This window comes from Peromyscus eremicus, chromosome 1, assembly GCF_949786415.1.
Source record: "Peromyscus eremicus chromosome 1, PerEre_H2_v1, whole genome shotgun sequence".
Lineage (NCBI taxonomy): Eukaryota > Metazoa > Chordata > Mammalia > Rodentia > Cricetidae > Peromyscus > Peromyscus eremicus.
Genome location: NC_081416.1, coordinates 179,357,968 through 179,379,357, shown reverse-complemented (window position 1 = coordinate 179,379,357; position 21,390 = coordinate 179,357,968). Strand labels below are relative to the sequence as shown.

General features: G+C 44.9%; 1 protein-coding gene across 1 annotated transcript; it reads left to right on the top strand.

Annotated features, from left to right (window-relative positions):
- The first annotated feature begins 10,310 nt into the window (after positions 1 to 10,310).
- On the top strand, positions 10,311 to 20,277 carry Znf582 (zinc finger protein 582). Its single transcript, XM_059281845.1, has 6 exons — positions 10,311 to 10,484; positions 13,005 to 13,119; positions 13,588 to 13,664; positions 15,097 to 15,223; positions 15,492 to 15,587; positions 18,368 to 20,277. Exons 3-6 carry the CDS (start codon positions 13,656 to 13,658, stop codon positions 19,663 to 19,665), a joined length of 1,530 nt encoding a protein of 509 aa, XP_059137828.1. The 5' UTR covers positions 10,311 to 10,484; positions 13,005 to 13,119; positions 13,588 to 13,655; the 3' UTR covers positions 19,666 to 20,277.
- The last annotated feature ends 1,113 nt before the right edge of the window (positions 20,278 to 21,390 follow it).

The following is a 21,390-nucleotide window of genomic DNA, read 5'->3' as shown; positions in this document are numbered from 1 at the left end:
CAATTGTAAACAATAAGAGCAAATACAGAGTGGAATTATCAAGTAAGAATCTTCCACCCTTTTACACACGAAGGTTTTTCATTATTGAAGATACCCAAGCCCATCGTTGAGCAAATAATTGAGCCAAACTGGAAACTTGACTTGAATTTATAGTGTACAAATGATGGTGTTAACAGGAAGTATGTCCCTACACTTTCTACAAGGATGAGAAATAGGCTACCAAATGAAGCTACTTTACACAGTGGGCATCTGAGGGACCATGTGATCTAGAAGACACTGCTAACGAACGGAAAACAACTTCCTCAGAAAGAGAAGAGAGGGGAAGTGTAGTCAGTCACTGTTTTAATTGTGAATTCTTTTTTTTTTTTAATTAAACTTCACTGACTTAAAGAATAATGAATCATTTAAGAGTGCTGGAGAAGCGGCTTGGTGGTTAAGAGCATTGGCTGCTTTTCCAGAGGACCAGGGTTCAATTCCCAGCACCACATGACAGCTCACAACTGTCTGTACTCCAGTTCCAGTGAATCTAACTAACTCCCTCACACAGACATACATGCAGGCCAGACACAATGCACATAAATTAAAAATAAATTCTTTTAAAAAATCTTAAAGAAATAAATCATTTAAGCAAGCACTATAACTTGGTGCCAAGAAGCCCTATATCTATATATTAGATCCTATATATTAGTCCTATATCTATATATTAGTCCTGTATCTATATAGCTATATATTAGAATGCTTTCATTTGAACACTCAGTACACCACATCTGTTCACACAATCACACAGTATCACAGCCTTCCTCATGCCCCATCTCAGATTGTCACACATTCTCCAGCACCGTCTGCCTCAAACGGTTACACTGTCTCAGACTCGATGACACAGCCTTATATACTGTCACTCAGGCCCATACATTGTCACAGGCTCCATGACACCTGATTGTAAATGCTCCACCGGAATAGTATCACACAGTCCCAAACACAGCCTCACTCTCCACAGGTCTGCATAGTCAAATGTGGTTCTTGGGGTTGGAGATTTAGCTCAGTGGCAGAGCACTTGCCTAGCAAGCGCCAAGCCCTGGGTTCGATCCTCAGCTCCAGAAAAAAAAAAAAAAAATGTGGTTCTCACAATCTGTCACGGTGTCACCACATCACAAGATCGCAAGGCACTGACCCAAGACGCTGTCTCATACAGTCCCATTCAGTCTTGCATACATTCTCAAAGCCTCTTGTGGCCTCATTATTCGCACATTTTCTTTCACACACTGTCCCGGGCCCTCTTAGACATGGTGGTAGAGTCTTGTACCGCCATGCACATTGTGATGGCCTCTCAGTCTCATACATTGTCCCAGGCCCTTCAACCTTGTGACAATGGTCTCATACCGCCACACACACTGTCACAGCCTCTATCTGGGTCATAGTGGGTATTTAGTTTCACAAACTGTCACAGGCCCTCACGGCACTATTGGAACAGCCATGTCATACACATTGTCACAGCCTCAGCCTCACCCAGTATTCAGTCTCACAGTCCCTGGAACCATCCACACAGTAGTGTAGACTTGTCCTGTCATCATACATTGTCACAGCCCCCTCCACAAAGTGGCTTGGTCTCAACCCTGTCACATGGGTCTCTGAACAAATTCTCCCATGTCGTCCCCTGTGCTGTCCCGTACTGTCAACACACCGTCCCAACTTCTCAGTCTCAGACAGTGTGCTGTCTGGAAGTCACAGGCACCTCAGACACAGTGGTACGGTCTGACACTATCCCTGGGATCCCACCATTCTCACATATACCCCACCCTGTGCGGTCACTCACCTGGTCACAGCCTTTCAGTCCCACACAGTATTCAGTCACAGGTCCCCTCACTCTGTCACCTGGGTCTCCAAACACACGACCCCCTAAGCTGTCACATGCTGTCACACACAATGTCAGAGCCTCAGTCGCACACAGTCTTCTGTCACGGGTCCCCTCGTGCACAGTGGTGTGGTCGCGTACACACACTACCACCCCGTCAGTCTCACACAACGCGCAGGTTCAGTCACAGGTTCTTCAGGGAAAGTGGGGCAGCCACACTGTCACTCGGGTCCCCCCCCCCCCACACACACACACCCCAGCGCTATCACACACGGGCACAAGCCCTTCTTCCAGGGCTCCAAGCCGTATCCGGTCTCACAGTCACAGGCTCCCCCGAACACGGGACGCTGTCTCTGTCACACACACACACACACACACACACACACGCACACACACACACACACTCCGTGGCAGGCTCACAGTCACAGGCCCCTCATACACGGCGGCGTGGTCTCGCACCGTCACTCGGGTCCCGCCACACACTCTCCCACACGGTACCCCGCTCCTCACCGGGCTCCTCCTCCTCCGTCCGCGCGGCCGCTCGCTCGGCGCCGAGGCGGGTCGGGCCGGGCCCGGGGCTCGATCTCGTGGAGCTAGCTCACAGAGCTCACAAAGGCGCGGCTGCAGAGCGGCCCCGCGCAGAGGCCTCTGGGAGGTGGAGTCCAGCGCTGGACCGGGGCGGCGCAGGGCATGCTGGGAACGCCCTCTAGGGCGCGGCTTTGGGGGGCCCAGAGTCTCCGGCAGGGCTCTGGTTTTCAGAAGCCGGACTCCCTCAGGCTGCGCAGGCGCAGCTGGCTCGGCCGGGCCTCCGGCGAGGAGTGACGGTCGCGGTGGGATGCTCGAGCACGCATGCGCAGTGCTGGCTAGCAAGATGACTATCTCCAAAAAAAAAAAAAAAAAAAAAAAAACCAAAGATTTGGAAATCAGCCTGGGCGGTACAAAAAGAATGGTCTAGAGCAGCGGTTCTCCACCTTCCTCATGCTGTGGTGACCCCCCACCATAAAATTATTACTATTTATTTTTTCTTTTTTTTGGTTTTTCGAGACAGGGTTTCTCTGTGTAGTTTCCTGGATCTCACTCTGTAGACCAGGCTGGCCTCGAACTCACAGAGATCCGCCTGCCTCTGCCTCCCGAGTGCTGGGATTAAAGGCGTGCACCACCACCGCCTGGCCCTATAAAATTACTTTTGTTGCTACTTCATAGCGTAACTTTGCTCCTGTGGTGAATCCTAATATAAACATCTGTGTTTTCCAATCTTCTTAGGGAACCCTGTGAAGGGGTGGGCGGGCCCGCAAAGGGGTCGAGACCCACATGTTGAGAACCACTGTTAATAGACAGGGTGGAATCACTGTTTTCAGCCGTCAGACGACTGAGACTGTGGAACCCACGAAACTGGAACTTTCCTGGGAATCTCTGCTGGGAGAAGGAAAAGACTGAAGTCTGGTACCAGTCAGCCAAAGGACTTGTCTGCTCAGCACAGTTCTTGTTCTCTACTTAAACCTAAAGCTGTTGTGGGGACTCCGAAAATGGATTAGGGACAGGGGATGTGGGGTCTCACTGGATTTCTTTGTTCCTCTTTCCAACATGACCACATTATTATTATTATTATTATTATTGTTATTGTTGTTGTTATTATTGTTATTTTGGTTTTGGTTTTTCGAGACAGGGTCTCTCTGTAGCTTTGGAGCCTGTCCTGGAACTCGCTCTGTAGACCAGGCTGGCCTCAAACTCATAGAGATCTGTCTGTGCCACCACCACTGCCGGGCACGGCCACATTTAATAAATCCCCTTTCTCTACATGTCACTATATTTTTTTAATTGGCTTATTGAGGAAGGTGAGCACAGACAGGGCTTCCTTGCCTAGGTTTTCCATACACACACACACACACACACACACACACACACACACACACACACAGGGGTCTTGACTCAAAAAAACAAAACGTTCAACAAGATTGTTAGGTTATACCTGTTAATCCCCAAGATGGGAGGAGAAAAGCCACCAACCCAAATCATTATGGTCAAATGAATGAAAGCAAGCTTTTTTATTCGTGTGCACGGGCTGCCTCCCACTAAGGTCAGCTCAAGAAGTCAGCTCTGGATGTGAGGGAAACAAGGGAAAAAATAGCTCGAGGGTAGGGGTTTTCCAAATGGGGGAAAGACAGGTAAAATGAGGGGGCAGGGTTGTCACAGGAGCAGAACATAAACATAACAAGTTAGTGCCCCCTGAAACAAAGACATGGTTGCAAAGTGGGCATAACAGTAGGTAGTCACAACAAGGTAGTTGTTGTGCCCAGGTCGCAAGTCCCCCAAGCAAGACCACCACAGAACCAATATCCGATGCAAGCACACAGAGGTTAATAACAAAACAAGCAAGCTTGGTCCCTGTCCAACATCCGACACAGTGGGTGGAGGAGGAGGTTGGCCCCGAACACTCACTTGAAGGGGTTTATATAGGAAAAGTTTACATGCAGCTTGGGATTGGACGAGGGGGTTAGGGGTGAGGTAGTTGTTTGAAGTTACTGGCTGAACTATAAGCATGAGGTTACTGATGGCTAACAGGATTCAGGGTATCTACAGAAATATAAGTTTTTACTCCCTATGTCCTGCCTTTGTTGAACTCAGGATATACACATTCAGATTTATTGTTCCAGTCCTACTCTCCTCTGAGGTCAACTTCTGGTCAGTGGAGCCCATTACTCCCCGTGTCTTGTTTTGCCAAGTCCAGGATACATAGATTTATTGACCCAGCCTTAAGTTCAACTTCTGATCACTTCTAAAACTGCTGGTCAGCAAATACCTTTGGAGGAGGGGAGGGGGAAGCATCTCACAAGATGGCTACTGATTTTTCCCTTTCGGTAGTCATAGGTGGTCATATAACCTTTCAAAACAAAGGTGGATTTGCAAGATGATTATAAACAACTTTTGAAACAAGGACACAATTGCCATTCCTGTAACAGGCGGCACAGAACCATTTGTAGTTAGTGTTACAGGTGAAGCAGAGCCCAGTCCTTGAGAAAGAGGGGTTTAATCATCAATGAACCTAGTTTGTCTTTACTGTAAGACGGCTTTTAACCCTAAGATGGAGGAGGCTGGTTCTTTATACCCTCTTATATATATTCAACTATTCTCTGAAAATATTTTATTAACTCTTTTTTTGTTTGCTTTTATTTTTCTGAGATAGGGTTTCTCCGTGTGTAGCCCTAGCTGTTCTGGAACTCGCTCTGTAGACCAGGCTGGCCTCGAACTCACAGAGATTCGCCTGCCTCTGCCTCCCGAGTGCTGGGATGAAAGGTGTGCGCCACCACCGCCCGGCTACTAACTCTTATCTCTAGTGAGAACTATCACTGGTATCTCATTGATGTCTTTTTCTTTGGAATTTTGTCATACTTCAATGTATGGAACAATTTAATCATTCCATCAAAATTACTAATGGCAGGCATTACATGAGGGGAAGTTTGATCTTGAAGAAAAATGCAATTATATTTAACACAACGATTTTAAGTGAAAATCATAGTAAAATAAACAGGAACCATATGTCTAAACAGAAGAAAATACTCAACTAGGAAACAGTACACCTATTTAAAACAGTGTAACTTTTATTTATTTTTTAAGAGTTATTTTTCCTTTGAAGCCAGAGAGCTACTTCAGTGGTTAAGAGCACTCTCTGCTCTTGCAGAGGACCTGGGTTTGGTTCCCAGCACCCACAGGGTGGTGCATGACTGCCTGTAGCTCCAGTTCCAGGGATCTGTGCACTCTTCCAGGTCTCTGTTGGCACTGCATGCATGGAGTGCACATACATACACCCAGGCTCACACACATAAAATAAAATATTGTCTTAATCAATGCTCTATTGGCCGGGTGGTGGTGGCGCACACCTTTCATCCCAGCACTCGGGAGGCAGAGCCAGGCGGATCTCTGTGAGTTCGAGGCCAGCCTGCTCTACAGAGTGAGTTCCAGGACAGGCTCCAAAGCTACACAGAGAAACCCTGTCTCAAAAAAAAAAAACAAAAACAAAAACAAAAAAGAAGAGAAAGTAGGAAGTATTCTTGAATGCATTGCCACCGGAGACCACTTCCTAAATATAACACCAACAGCACAGACACTGAGCACAACAATTAATAAATGGGACCTCTTGAAACTGAGAAGCTTTTGCAGGGCAAAAGACACAGTCAATAAGACAAAAAGACAGCCTACAGAATGGGAAAAGATCTTCACCAACCCCACATCTGACAGAGGATTGATATCCACAGTATATAAAGAACTCAAGAAACTAGACATCAAAATACTGAACAATCCAATTAAAAAATGGGCTAAAGAGCTAAACAGAATTCACAAAACAAGAATCACAAATGGCTGAAAGACATTTAAAGAAATGCTCAATATCCTTAATCATCAGAGAAATGCAAATAAAAACGACTCTGTGTTATGTGATTGTGTGTATGTCAAATTGCTCTGATTGGTCAATAAATAAAACACTGATTGGCCAGTGGCCAGGCAGGAAGTATAGGCGGGACTAACAGAGAGGAGAAAAGAAAGAACAGGAAGGCAGGAGGACTCACTGCCAGCCACCACCATGACAAGCAGAATGTGAAGATGCCGGTAAGCCACAAGCCACGTGGCAAGGTATAGATTTATGGAAATGGATTAATTTAAGCTATAAGAACAGCTAGCAAGAAGCCTGCCACGGCCATACAGTTGGTAAGCAATATAAGTTTCTGTGTTTACTTGGTTGGGTCTGAGTGGCTGTGGGACTGGCAGGTGACAGAGATTTATCCTGACTGTGGACAAGGCAGGAAAACTCTAGCTACAACTCTGAGATACCACCTTACACCTGTCAGAATGGCTATGATCAAAAACACTAATGACAGTCAATGTTGGAGAGGATGTGGAGCAAAGGGAACACTCCTCCACTGTTGGTGGGAATGCAAGCTTGTACAACCACTGTGGAAATCAATATGGCAGTTTCTCAGAAAATTAGGACTCGAACTAACTCAAGACCCAGACATACCACTCTTGGGCATATACCCAAGGAATGCTGATTCATACCACAAAGATACATGCTCATCTATGTTCATAGCAGCACTATTTGTAATAGCGAGAACCTGGAAACAACCTAGATGCCCATCAACTGAAGAATGGATTAACAAAATGTGGTACATATACACAATGGAGTACTACTCAACAGAGAAAAACAATGACAGCATGAAATTTGCAGGAAAATGGATGGAACTAGAAAAAATCCTGAGTGAGGTAACCCAAACCCAAAAGGACAAACATGGTATGTACTCACTCATAAGTGGATTCTAGATATAAAATAAAGAACAATCAGACTGCAACCCACAGAACCATGAAGGCTATATATATAGCATGAGGGACCCTAGGATGATTGTGGCTTATAATAAGTTTTGGTTTTACTCAATTACTGAGCAAACCTCAATGAAACATTTCACTATTAAGATAAGAATTTATACTATATCAAGCTGATAATAGAATAATTAATTAATTTAAAAAAAAATAAAAATAAAAAAGAAAAATTTAAACTATTTAAAAAAAAACAAACATATTTTGCTAAAGTAAAAAGGGGGAACTAGGGATTCTTCATTCCTCTCCACATTCTATTCTTTCCCTTGTTTTATATATTTAAAATTTTTTATTGGTGGATTCTGCTGGAGTATCCAATGCAGATAAGCACTGGAGGGCTCCTGTTGCAAATCACCCTCTGGAGCGATGGAAGGATCTTTCTACTGGTACTTGGAGGAGCCCTGATCTGGTACTGGTGTGGGCCTGGGGTTCTGTATGTGTCTTTCCTCAGGACAATGAGGTTCCTCTTTGGATTCCTGAGTGCTGAGTGCACCCTGTGGCTACTGCTGAAGCCCAACATGGCAGAGACCTATTGGGCCTTCATGAAAAACTCTCTCCTTCTGATGCCAATGGGGATTGAGAGCCCAATATGACCAACTTTGGCAAGCATTAATGTAAGCCTAGGAACTGTAACCATGCGGTTGGATTCTCCAGAAGGTAATGTACGGTAACTACTTTTTCAAGTATTTAGGATAACCCTGAAGGTCACTGACCTCTATTTGTTAACAGTTGCATGCCAGCTAAGCCTTTTCATTTTCAAAATCCTCTTCAAGCTGGTGTAATACATACTTTTCAGGAGTGTCTCTGTGCAACATTTATTGGCCTCCTGAAATTTATTTAGCCTCCTTTGAAGATACCTTAAAATTTATCAGCCTAGCTGGGCATTGGAGGCACATGCCTTTAATCCCAGCCCTTGGGAGGCAGAGCTAGGCAGATCTCTGTGAGTTCGAGGCCAGCCTGGGCTACCAAGTGAGCTTCAGGAAAAGCACAAAGCTACACAGAGTAACCCTGTCTCGAAAAAAAAATTTATCAGCCTGAATGTAGCCATTATAAGACCATTAGTTATGCTCCTTGTGAGCTGCCTGTTTTTTCTTTATGGTTCTTAGTTGTTCTTTTGCAGAGCTGCCTGATTAAGTCCTGCTGGGATCAAGAAAAATGGGCCTTGGCGGTTTGTGTTCCTGGAGTTGTATCCATGCCAGTGGATGTCCACACGCTCCAGAAGAGAATTTGACATCACTGCTGCTGTTGTTGCTGTTACAGCAGTGGCGGCCACCGCTGCTACTGTTTCTGGGATTACCATTTCATAATTGCTTACTACAGCTAGCACAGTGGAGACCCTGGCAGCAAAAGAAGCTACAACAGTTAATTAATCTTTCATTCTATTGGGCATGATAAATTTAATTCAATAGTTATATACATTTCGATTGGCTTTTAAAACTATAAATTTATAAACTCAAGTTCCATGTGGTTTTGGGATACCATCTTACAAGGACTCCAATTTGCAGTAAGGAAGGGAATGGCTCAGTTGCCTTTAGCCTACTGGCTATGGGTGGGATAAGACCTCTGGTGGTCTTTTCTGTGTCAAACACACAGATTGTAAGCCCAGCGCCACTTTGAGATCTTTGGCAGCAGTTAACTCTGCAGCTCACACACAATTGAGCCTGTATGATAATGAGTATTCAGAGATGGGTATTACCTGGGGGGCGCTCACCAACCTAAGACAGAGCACCTGTGTGGCCTGGGCAGGTGTCTCCATGACGGGTAAGGTGACCTGCTGACGTCCCACGCAACCTAAGTCAGAAGCTCATTTTTTTAGTAAAAGGGGGACCTGTAGGGTCCTGGCCCCTGTACTGGGTAACTGTTGCCTTGCTTGCTGACCTTGACCTTGATATCCTCCCTATGCCAATTCCCTCCCGGGTTTCACCCTTCACCTTGCTTAAGGGAAGTTCCTTGTCTATGTATCCAGCATAATGGGCGTTAACAGCTTAGATGCAAGATTGTAAAACATCTGTAGTACACTTCTGCCCTCCAGGGTTCTCCCATTGTGCTGTAAGCCTGTATTCAAGACCTCCTCCCTCCTTCAATAAATGACACTCGGCATTAAGAAAAAAAAAAACCAGAAAACAAAAAACAAGAAGTTGGGGATTTAGCTCAGTGGTAGAGTGCTTGCCTAGCAAGCACAAGGCCCTGGATTCAGTCCTCAGCTCTGAAAAACAAAAACAAAAACAAAAACAAAAACAAAAACAAAAAAAGAAAACAAAAAAAAAAAAGAAAAAGAAAGGAGAAAAAAAAGAGAGAAAAGCACAACAAAACAAAACAAAAAAACTACAAAAACACCTTGGATCTCTCAGTCCCTCTGTACTCCTTTCTGTAAGTCTCCTCTGTCCTCTCTATGACTAATTCCTGTGAACTAGTCACTGGCTCTGCCCCCCAATCCAAGGTGTGAGCAAATATCCCACAGCATAGCTTTACATGGCACTCTAACTCCAGGTTCTAGGGACCCAACACCCTCTTCTGACAGCATTCACTCCTGCAGACAGACAGACACACACACACACACACACACACACACACACACACACATTAAAAAAAAACCCACCAAAAACCAAAACAAACAAACAAAAAAAATCAATGCTCTATTCCTGTGAAGATACACCATGGCTAATCATATCATCTGCAAAAATAAACTTTTATTTCTTATCTTTTGGTGTCTAAATTACCTTGCTTCAATCTTGGGTGTACAACAGTAGGGTTTTGTTTCGTTTCCCAATTAATTGAAATGTTAGCTGTAGATCTTCTATAAATGGAAAACTTTTCAGTCACATTTTCACAAGTGTGCATCCATGGTTAACCGTGCCCAGTTTGCATACTAAACAACTCACACAGGATTAAAATCAAACAGCACACTAGTCACAAGAGTTACTGCATACACAGCCATGGCCACGCACTCATAGCCAGAGAAGGAATCACGGGCGACTTTCAGAAGAAGACTATGGGATTCGAACACCCTTCCACATCTCAGCACATAGGCCCGCCCCTCGTGGCTCACAAAACACCTTACACCTGCTTAGGCCGCTTGGCAGCCTGGAGACTACATTTCCCAGAAAGGACTGCGACGTTAGCGCCAGAGGCGCTTCTGCGCTTGCGCCTCCTTCCGGCATCGAGCAGCGAGTCCGCTGGTATTGAGGTGGTAATCGGGCTGTGGGCAGTGGGAAGGCAGACCAAGGAGGAAACAAATGGAGGTCCGGAGCTATCTGGAAGCTCCGCGGTGAGTAAGGGAGCAGGCGCCGCGGACCAAGAGTCTCAGCCTTCAGACTAATCGCGATGCCTGGACCTACCGTTTTTCCATAGGCTTCCCGGTCCTGGACTACATTTCCCGTCGTCCCCCGCGGCTAGCGCTCAGTTGGTGTCCCTTGTGCCCAATTTCTCAGCTAACCTGGTAGACCTAGGACAGTTTGGGAAGGTTCCTCCACCTTCTGAAATTAAGGATGTTTTGCGTTTAACACTACGTTTGCCTTTGTGTATCCTGAGACGAAGTATTTTATTATACATATATATTATTACATATTAAAGCAGATCTTGAGTTGATTAAAGTACATTTACAGTATAATAATTTTTTTAAGGATTTACTTTGTGTGTGTGTGTGTGTGTGTGTGTGTGTGTGTGTGTGTGTGTGTGTGTGTGTGTGTGTTTTGCTTGCATGCAGTGTTCACAGAGACCAGAAGTTATAGGGTGGTAGTTGCCATGTGGGTGCTGGAACCCCAGCATGGGTCCTCCCCATGGGCAGCAAGTTCTTTGAACCCACTGAGCCACCTCCTCAGCACCTACATTTTGTTTGTTTGTTTGTTTGTTTTTCGAGACAGGGTTTCTCTGTGTAGTTTTGGCGCCTGTCCTGGATCTCACGCTGTAGATCAGGCTGGCTTCGAACTCACAGAGATCCACTTGGCTCTGCCTCCTGAGTGCCGGCATTAAAGGCGTGCGCCAACACCGCCTGGCTTCAGCCCCCTACATTTTTAAAACAGGGTTAAACACAGGACTTAATGGACGTTTAGAAAAGAATAAGACAAACCCAAGTGTGAGTATAGCCTTTTAAAGGGAGATCTTGTTTTATATGATATACGCGTTGCAGGACCCCAAAAACATTTAGAACCATAGAGCCTCTGGTTTAGAAGCAACACTTAGGGCCATCTAAATGATCTTGTTTTAGGTTCGTTGTCCAGCAGTAGGGAAAATGTTGAGTGAGTCACAGGCTGTCCCTATGATAGGATGTTGTACCGGTGATGAAATGGTGCTTATAAAAGTGCTTGTAACAAGGGCGCACTTCCCATTACATCACGCTAAGTACCCTTCATAATTATTTCACTTACAAACTAGAAATGTTTGTGACGTGACAGGTATTCCTTTATGATCCTTTACAAGGTAGCATTTGTTTAATGAACTCAAGAAGTGGTTAAATGATAACACAACAAAACTTTGGATTTTTTGTTGTTTTTTGTGGGGGCCATTGTGTGCCATAAACACCCTAGTGGAGGTCAGAGGACAACTTGTAGGAGTGGGTTCTCTCCTTCTACCATGTGGGTTATGTGAATCAAACTCAGGTTGTCAGGCTTTACAGCAAGGGCCTTTACCCAGTGAGCCATTTCATTAGCCACCTAGGATGTTTTTCTCTTCCATGCTTTGTTCTCTTGTTTTGAACCCCTGTACCACTAGTGGTTGGATTTCTTTTTGCTGAATGTTCTTATAATTGTGTAAATGATCTAGTTGTGAATAACTTCTTAATAACTGATGGTTTTGATTTTTGGTTTTGTTTGTTTTTGTTTTGTTTTTTTGAGATAGGGTTTCTCTGTGTAGCTCATCCTGGAACTAGCTTTGTAGACCATGCTGGTCTCAAACTCAGAGATCTTCCTGCCTCTGCCTCCTGAGAGCTGGGATTAAAGGTGTGCGCCATCGCTTGGCAATAACTTGTGGAATAATCTTTTACACTGTGTGGATATATGTCACTGTGATTGTTTTAATAAAGAAGGTGACTGGACTGGCCATAGCTGAACAGAGTAAAGTTAGGCAGGAGAGCTAAACTGAGATTGCTGGGAGGAAGAAGGGCAGAGCTGGGTATTCGCCAGCAGATAGAAACAAGATGGGCATGCCGTACTGAGAAAAGGTACCAAGCCACGTGGAAAAACATAGATAAGAAATATGGGTTAATTTAAACGTAAGAGGTAGTAACAAACCTGAGCTATTTGCCAAGCATTTGTAATTAATATAATCCTCGGTGTGATAACATGGGACTGGCGGCCAGGAAAGAAAAGTCTGCCAGCAAATAACTGATGCTTTTAATTTTCTTTAAAAAAATTTTTTTTTTGAGAGGGAAAGTCTATGTAGCACTGACTGGCCTGGAGCTCACAGAGATACACTTGCCTCTTCCTCCTGAGTGCTGGGATTACAGGTGTGTGTCGCTATGCCCAGCCCTCAGTATCACTTTGTTTTTAAAGATTGTGTGATTGTGATTGCAGTTGCTTGAGGAGTCCAGAAGAGGATGTGGGATCTCTTGGAGCTGGAGTTCCAGGCAGTTGCGAATTGCCTGATGTGAGTGCTGGAAACTGAACCCAAGTCCTCTCTGCAAGAGCAGCAAGTGCTCTTAACCACTGAGCCGTTTCTTACCCCCTCAAACTCAAGTTTGATCATTGGTGTCGTATTCTATTATTATGGCTATGCTAAAAACGATTCCACACTTACCCACTTGTGGTCTTAACCTATTTATGTACTAATTTTGTGCATTTTTCTTCAACAGATAGGACTGCTGTATCTCTGGAAGGATATGTTGATGTTCTGATGATGGAGTCCTGGCCCTGCCCATCTAATTGTCTGATTGTCCTCTGCAGTTTCCTCCTATTTCTTGACACAAGGTAGGCCCAGTTTGAGCTGTGGAGTTCTTCGTGAATTTGGAAGTTGGAGAAATAGCCAGGGTGACTTCAGAGTGCCTCCATTTGCTGTGTGGGAGATTAAATGGCTGAGTCCTGTCAATGCTTCATTTCCAGTCTAGGACTACGTACATTATGCAAGTTCTCCTTACTCCCTGGGTGAGGAGATCTTTCCCTATCCTTTGAGTAATGTATGGGTCTCCATCACTGGGACAGGTCTGAGGACCCCTGAGTTTTGCACCACCTGCAGAATTTAAGGAAAGTGGGGGAGAAAGGACCACTCATGCTGTACCTCCTTAGCAGCAGCTAAAGTGGGCTGCTGGTGTTGGGTATCAGTTTATCCTAGCTCTCTATAAGTTAATGGGCAGTTAGAAACAGGTGCAAACATAACCCTGGCATTCAGGGAGCTTCCAGGAAGGCTTAGACCTTCATGTTTCCTCTTTCCTTCCTCAGCTCTGACATCTAAGGACTCTGTCCTTCCCCAAGAGGAAGACCCTTCAGCCCTTGAACTCTTGGAAGTCATGCCTCTCGTGAGTTTTAAAATCATGTAAATATTTGTTATCCTGAAACTTCCCATCCAGATCCCACCAGTTAATCTGGTCCCCTGAGGTCTGTTTTAGGGAGTAAACGAGATGGTGGGGTGATAGGCTAGGCTATGTTTTGGATTTTTGAGACAGGGTTTCTCTGTGTAGCCCCGGCTGTCTTGGAAGTCACTCTCTGGACCAGTCTGGCCTTGAATTCACAGAGATCCACCTGCCTCTGCCTCCTGAGTGCTGGGGTTAAAAGTGTACCACCACCAACAGGCCCAAGCTAGGCCCTTTCTTATTGCTCCATCTTCTCTGACACATGTCATTCTGGAGTGCTATAGATTCATTCTGGAGTGAAATTTTCTGAGCAGACCTCCGTTTCCCTGGGTGAGATGGGAGCATCCTTGTAGGAGCTAAGATTTGAAAGAAGAGAGTGGTCACACAGGGAAGCAGGGAGGTGGCATTCGTCACCCTTTCAGCCTATGGTCTGTTGTCCTGCCCTGGAAGAGATTGACATTTGGGTGTAGTGGAGACCTAGTTGGGAATCCAGAGATTAGATGTCAGAGTATGATCTGATTTGAGGTTACACCAAACCTTTGGGTCTTTCTTCATTATCTGCTTCGGCTTAAGCACAAGAAAAATACAGAGCTGAGGCTCATGGGAATAGCAAATGAGATTCTCAGCCTGATGGGTTGATGGGTGGGTTCTCAGAGCTTAGAAGAGCTTTAGAGATTCGATCCGTACTTCGGTTCCAAAATGTGAGGATGTTTTATTCTTTTCATTTAGTAACTTGTACAGTCAATGAAAGTATTCTTCTTTCATTGTCTCATGAAGAAGGTGCTTGTGCTATGTTCTGATATAATGGTGAACTGAGCTTGGCAACAAACTCTTGACTAAGATGAAGCTCCTCCCTCTAAGATACACAGCTTTTTCTTTTGAAACAGGGTCTTACTATGTAGCACTAGCTGGCCTGGAACTCAGTTTATAGATCAGACTGTGGCCTCAGACTCACAGTAATTCACCTGCTTCAACTTCTGGAGTTCTGGTATTATCGGCATGTGGTACCACAGTGGCTATGTTTTTTTTAAAAGATTTTCTTAAAATCTTTAGGGAAAAGTTCATCAAGTATCTTTGTCGCAAAATAGAAATGATACTTCTAACCTGAATTGAGAATCTATGAAAACTCCATTTAACCTTTAATTTTCATCCCAGACCTATACATAGAAGTGGTGGTCGGCAGCAAAATGGAGTGTATGAAAGTATTTTAACACTGTGTCTTCCTCGTGCTCTTTTGTTGTTGTTGGCAACCAACCCCAGCTGTTTTGTTCACCAGAACAACCCCTTTAAACAGAGACCTCCTCCAGCTCCTCTCATCCCACTGGGAAACACCCCCTTGAATGAAATAGTCATGCATCGTTCACACTTCTTGTTTCAGGGTTCAGAACTGTTCAGGGATGTGGCCATAACTTTCTCCCAAGAAGAATGGGAGTGCCTCGAGCCTGTTCAGAAGGACTTGTACAGAGATGTGATGCTGGAGAACTACGGCCATCTGGTCTCACTGGGTAAAGTGGTCTGGTCTGTTAGTCTGGGTCTTCCCGGGCATGCCCCTGCCTTGTCAGCTATTGGGTACCTTTCAGTTCCACGACCGGCCACTTTGGAGTGTACAAAAGGCAGCCAGTTGCTTGAAGTCGGGTCCTCCGACTGTTATGTTTTCTTTTCGTCCTTTCTGCAACTGTCTTCCTGCTCAGTGACAGAACCCTGGATCTGAATTCCAAGGCCTCTCAGTCTGACCATATGGTGTGTGTGTGTGTTTTCTTTCCTCTTCTTCAGGTCTTACCATATCCAAACCTGATGTGATAGCCATCCTAGAGCAAGGAAGGGAGCCTTGGCTAGAGGAGAGGGCCACAGCAGGAGGCCTGTGTTCAGGTGAGCGCTGGAACTAGAAATCCAGGAGACTTCCGTATTATTGCCGTATCTGCAGCTTTAGGAGTTAAGCAGGACTAGAAATCGCCAGTAGAACACTCTTCGGATAGTTTTATAAGTATAGCATTAGGGATGGCCTTACTTAGAAGAGTGGAAACGTGCCCCTGGAGTAAACCCAGTCATGCTAGGTGGATCCGGGAGAGAAAAGACATCTTGGAGAAAGGAGTGCTCTCAAGACATTTCTTTTTTTTATTTTTATTTTTTTTAATTGTCCGCTCAGTTCTTTATTAGACCATCAAGGCATTTCTATAGAGGTAGCCAAAGTGTTTTTCCCACACGGCCGGAAGAGAGCAAGCACTCAAAGTCACCATAGTTCCTGCCGCTGTGTCCGTGTAGATGTCCACGGCTGTTCGCACAGTCTTCTGTACCTCAGGCTAGCAGTTTAACATCCTTGACCAGCTGCAATCCTAGCTGCCTTCCTTTGTAACATGATAACCAGCTGTTCTAGCCTTTGAGTGGGTCAGCATGTAAGTGGGCACCCTCATATTTGGAGTCTGTCTCTCCATGTGGTTAGACCCCAGTAGACACCTATTACTTTTCTATTTTGTGACCTTTTTGTATACCCCTGTAGCTTTCTCTCAGTCCATGCACAAATAAAGTGAAACTGATGTGACGCAGGGTCTGTGTCGTCCTCTGGGGCCATCTTCACGAGCTTTATGAATGTACACAGAAGCAGTCGTCACTTTGGCCCACGGTTCCTTGCACCATCATATAAATGAGTCTTTAACTCAGTGAGGTCGGTTGCTGTGGTTACGGTGTAGCTCGCCACTTCATGGGCCAGGTAGGATTAGATGAAGTACACCATGGAGCCTTTAAAAGTATTTTCCTTTTGTGTGTGTGTGTGTGTGTGTGTGTGTGTGTGTGAATGTCATTACACGCATGCTGAGGCAACTGTGTAGAGGTCAAAGGATAACTTTTGGGAGCAGATTTCTCACCTTCCTGAGGCTTCTCATTTTGAGAAGAGGTTTCTCATTTTGGGCAGGCTTCGCAATCTGGGATAGTTCCAGAGCTTCCAGATGATTCTCTTGTTTTTGCCTCTCATCTACCTGTAGGAGTGCTGGGATTACAGATGTGAGCCAGGGCATCTGACTTCTGGGTCCTGGGATTGAACTCGGGTCGTCAGGCTTTCGTGGCAGTTGTACTTACCCACTGCACTATCTTGCCTGCCGCCTAACCCCCATGCAGTTTTTGCTTATAATCTGAATAAGAGCAAAACATAATGTTGTAGAAGGGTCTCATCCCCCAGTAAACTGAGCTTTAAACAAGACACAAGGTCATTCTTTTTCCAATATTCCTTTTAAATAATGGCAAAGTTCCAGAGTTGACAGTGGCCATGGTGGTTACTTACGTTTCAGATTAGAGGAAACCACAGGAGAAGGTGGTGAAGGATAGCTGCTGTGTTGTTACCATGTCCTGGTTGACAAGTGTGTCAGCGTGCCCTTTGGTTTATTTTTTTTTCTCCCACACATGCCCTTAAGTGCTCAGGTAGGTCAAGGATCCAGTCACACACCCCTCCCATCATTTCTTTTTAAAGGTATGATAAAATACACATAACAGAAGCTACCGTCTTAACCATTCTTTAAGCATACAGTTCAGCAATATTAAGAACATTGGCAACCATCACCTGATCCCTCCTCAGTGCATCCGGCAGAATCCGCATGAGTTTTGCAGAGTATAATTTACATCGGATAAAATGTACACCTCTTACGTGCAGTACTGATGAACGCTGGCAGGTTTGTACACCTGTGTTACCACCACCAAATCAAGAGGATGGGTTCTTGTACCTGTTCCTGCACAACCTCTGAAGCCCTACCGGGAAGCTGGCCATTGGCAGAAGTCACTCTTGATTATATTTCTGTTTTTGTGGAATCTGCTAGTGTGTTTCTAAACATGGCTCAGAGCTACACTGACATCTTAGAACCAGTGCAACACTGTTTTCCTCCCAATCCTCATTTCTGGTGTTACCTCCTCCACCTCTCTCTTTGCCTGATTTCATATTGCTTAGCCATAGTCAAGAGTGTTTAGGTGTCGGAGCTTCCAATACTTTTTAAAAGTCTGGCAAGGGTTTATTAGAAAGGTCATTAGTGGCTGGGCAGTGGTGGCCCACGCCTTTAATTCCAACACTTGGGAGGTAGAGGCAGACAGATCTCTGTGAGTTCGAAGCCAGCCTGGTCTACAGAGCTAGTTCCAGGGCTACACAAAGGAACCCTGTCTCAAAAAAAAAAAAAAAGAAAAAAAAAAAGAAAAAAAAAAAAAGAAAAAACAAAGAAAGGTCATTAGTCATAGTGAATAAAACCATGAACAGGTAATTAATTATAGGTGCTGGGCCCCCAACACAAGTTAGAATCTAATAAACATCAGGGTGGATCCAAGGGGCAATCTTAGCTATGTTTTGTTCTGCCAGATCACCCACAAACACAGAAATGACTCTTCATGCCTGCCTCCCCCCATGATTGCTTGGCTAGACATTGGAAAGAAATCTTCCCCCAAACAGTCGCATGTGTGAAGGCTCCTGCCTTTCCAGCTGTCCTCATGGGACACTTGTGTGAGACAGACACCGCCAAGTTGGGAACCCTGACAAGAATGCTGAGCAGTGGCAGGGGGGCGTGAGCAGAGGCGTGTGTCTCTCATTGGTGATCCTCCTGAGAACCTGCCAGCTTCCACTGTAGTTTCTTCTCCTGGAAAAAGAAAAATAACCATTTTCCGTTTCACTTCCTTTTCAGCATTGGAATCTGGATACGGTGCCAAAATACTGTCTGCAAAGCCACACGTTAATGAAATGGAGTCGCCCCAGTGGGGGATAATGGGAGGCCTTGCAAGCTGTGGTCTTGAGGGCTCGCGCTTCCAGGATGATGGGGAAGACGAAGGCCTGTTTGACAGAGAACCAGGAAATCCAGACAGAAGTGCCAGTCCTGTGTTAATCAGCCATGAGGAAATGCCCACTTTAAACCAGCAAGCACCTCTTACTTTTTCCCCGAGAAAGTCCCGTCGATATAATAAACGCAAAAAAGACTTGTGGCACAAGGAATTCCGTATTAATCAAGGAATTCCTACTAATGAGAAGCCCTACAAATGTAGGGAGTGTGGGAAGGCCTTTAAATATGGTTCACGACTAATCCAGCACGAGAATATTCATTCTGGCAAGAAGCCTTATGAATGTAAAGAATGTGGGAAGGCCTTCAATTCTGGCTCAAATTTCATACAACACCAGAGAGTTCATTCAGGTGAGAAACCGTATGAATGTAAAGACTGTGCTAAAGCCTTCAGTCGAAGCTCACAGCTGATTGAGCATCAGCGAATCCATACTGGGGAGAAACCCTATCAATGTAAGGACTGTGGCAAGGCCTTCAATCGGATCTCGCATCTTAAAGTACATCACAGGATTCATACCGGTGAAAAGCCCTACTTGTGTAAGGAGTGTGGGAAGACCTTTAGTCATAGGTCTCAGCTGATTCAGCATCAGACTGTTCATACTGGCAAGAAACTCTTTGAATGTAAAGACTGTGGCAAGGCTTTTAATCAAGGGTCCACTCTTATCCGACATCGGCGAATTCATACTGGGGAGAAACCTTATGAGTGCAAGGCATGTGGCAAGACCTTTAGAGTGAACTCGCAGCTTAAGCAACATCAGAGAATTCATACTGGGGAGAAACCCTACCAGTGTAAGGTGTGCAGTAGGGCCTTCAAGCGGGTCTCACATCTCACAGTCCATCATAAAATCCATACCCATGAGAAGCCGTACAAGTGCGAGGGATGTGGGAAGGCCTTCAGCCATTGCTCACAACTGAGTCAACATCAGGTGAGCCATTCCAAGGAAAAGCCCTACAAGGGATGTGGCAGGAGCGTAAGTCACGATCCAGCTACCGTTCAGCCTCCCAGACGGCGCAATAGAGGAATGCGTGTGAACATAAGAAATGGAGAAAAGCCGTCCCTCGGCACTTACCCGCTGTTAATCATCAGGGAGTTTGTGCTGGCAAGCAACCACAGGAATGGAAGTAATACAAGGAGCCCATTAGCATAGGGCGATTACGGCCTGTGCATCTTGGAGAAAGGAGAGCTCAATGTACTGCTAATAAGATGCCTCAATTCAGAGTTTTCTAAATCAATTAACAGGGAAGGGTTGGAAATAATTTTGTCTCCCAACACTCCCCAGAATCTAGTCATGGGATTTTTATGTGGCTTTTCTGTTTGTTTTGTTTTGTTTTTGAGATACAGTCTCTCTAATGTAGGCTCGGCTGGCCCAGAATTTACTATGTAAACCAGGCTGGCCTGGAACTCCTGATCTGCCTGCCTCTGCCTTCTGAATGCTGGGATATTAAAAGTATGTGCCACCATGCCCAGCTTTAGTTGCAGGGAAGCCAAATTACTCCTGGGTTAACAAGGAGATAAATCCTGCAGACACCATGTGTGTCAATAAAAAGAACAAATGGATAATTTTACATGCTAAGAAAGGTAAGAAATAAAGCTATATCCAGGGTGTGGTAACACACTTGAATCCTAGCACTTGGGAGGCAGAGGCTGGTAGATCTCTGTGCGTTCCAGGCCAGTTAACTGCACAGTGAGACCCTGTCATAAAACAACGGCCCCACCCCCAAGAGCTATCTCCAGAGGAATTAAAAGAATTTTATGAAGATTTCTGTGTATGCGTGTGTGTGCACACGTGTATAGAGATCAGAGGGCAACTTCGTGGAGTCACTCATTTATGTGGGTTCCAGCGGTTGAGCTTAGATTACCAGGCTTACCCACTGAGCAGTCTCACTGGCCCCTTTCATAATTCAAAACACACACACATTTTTTCAATCCCAGAGGAATTGTTTACAGGTTTTGAATACATGCTTATATCTGGAAATCTGAATGAGTACTCAAACACGCTAAGTGAAGGATTCAGAACTATAAAACAGCCATGCATAGTGGTACATGCTATAACCCCAGGTCTTGGGAAGCTAAGGCAGGAGGATTGCCTCAAGTTCAAGGCCAGCTTAGGCTACATATTGACACACTGTCTGAAAAAAAAAATTGAAACTACCAAGCACCCAGTCAATAGATAAAATGAAAAAAAAAAAAAAGCAGTAGTTTTACATCCTTTTGCAGGGCAAGGACTTGTTTCTAAATTTAGTTGTTTATGTAACTGGGGCCTGAGCAAAGTACTGCTGTGTAGCCCTGGTTGCTCTTTAATTTTGGAGCAGCCCTCTTGCCTCAGTCTCACTAGTACTGGGATTATAAGGCCTGTGGCACAGTGTCTGGCTCTATTTCCTGTTGAAAACAGTCACACTCTATAGACAGTATATGTTCATGACTTCTAGACCAGAAGATGTGGAATCTGTAGGAAAAGGTCTTCTTGCCCCATAGGTGGATTTTTCTGTCCTGGCAGCTGCTCTCAAATAACCACACTGAGACTTATTATTAATTGTAAATGCTTGGCCATTAGCTCAGGCTTGTTACTATCTAACTCTTAAATTAACCCATATTTCTTATCTATGCTCTGCCACATGGCTTGGTACCTTTTCTCGGTATGGCAAGTTCATCTCCTGAGCGTCTCCTTGAGATTCTGAGACTCCTCTTCTTCATGCTCTCTTTTGGTCTGCCAGTGCCACCTAACCTCTACCTCTCTGGCTGTAGGTTAATCAGCTTCTTTATTAACCTACTCACAGTGACATATATTCAATGTCAAAGGAATATCCCACACTGCCCTGTGTCTGATTCTTACATTACTCTCAGTTACTTCTTCCTATTTCAGGAAGAGTCT

Bases quoted from the DNA above. Each gene is read 5' to 3' on its own strand.
- Znf582 (XM_059281845.1), top strand. The intron at 15,224-15,491 runs GTAAAGTGGTCT...CCTCTTCTTCAG, and splicing joins CGGCCATCTGGTCTCACTGG to GTCTTACCATATCCAAACCT. The intron at 15,588-18,367 runs GTGAGCGCTGGA...CTTCCTTTTCAG, and splicing joins AGCAGGAGGCCTGTGTTCAG to CATTGGAATCTGGATACGGT.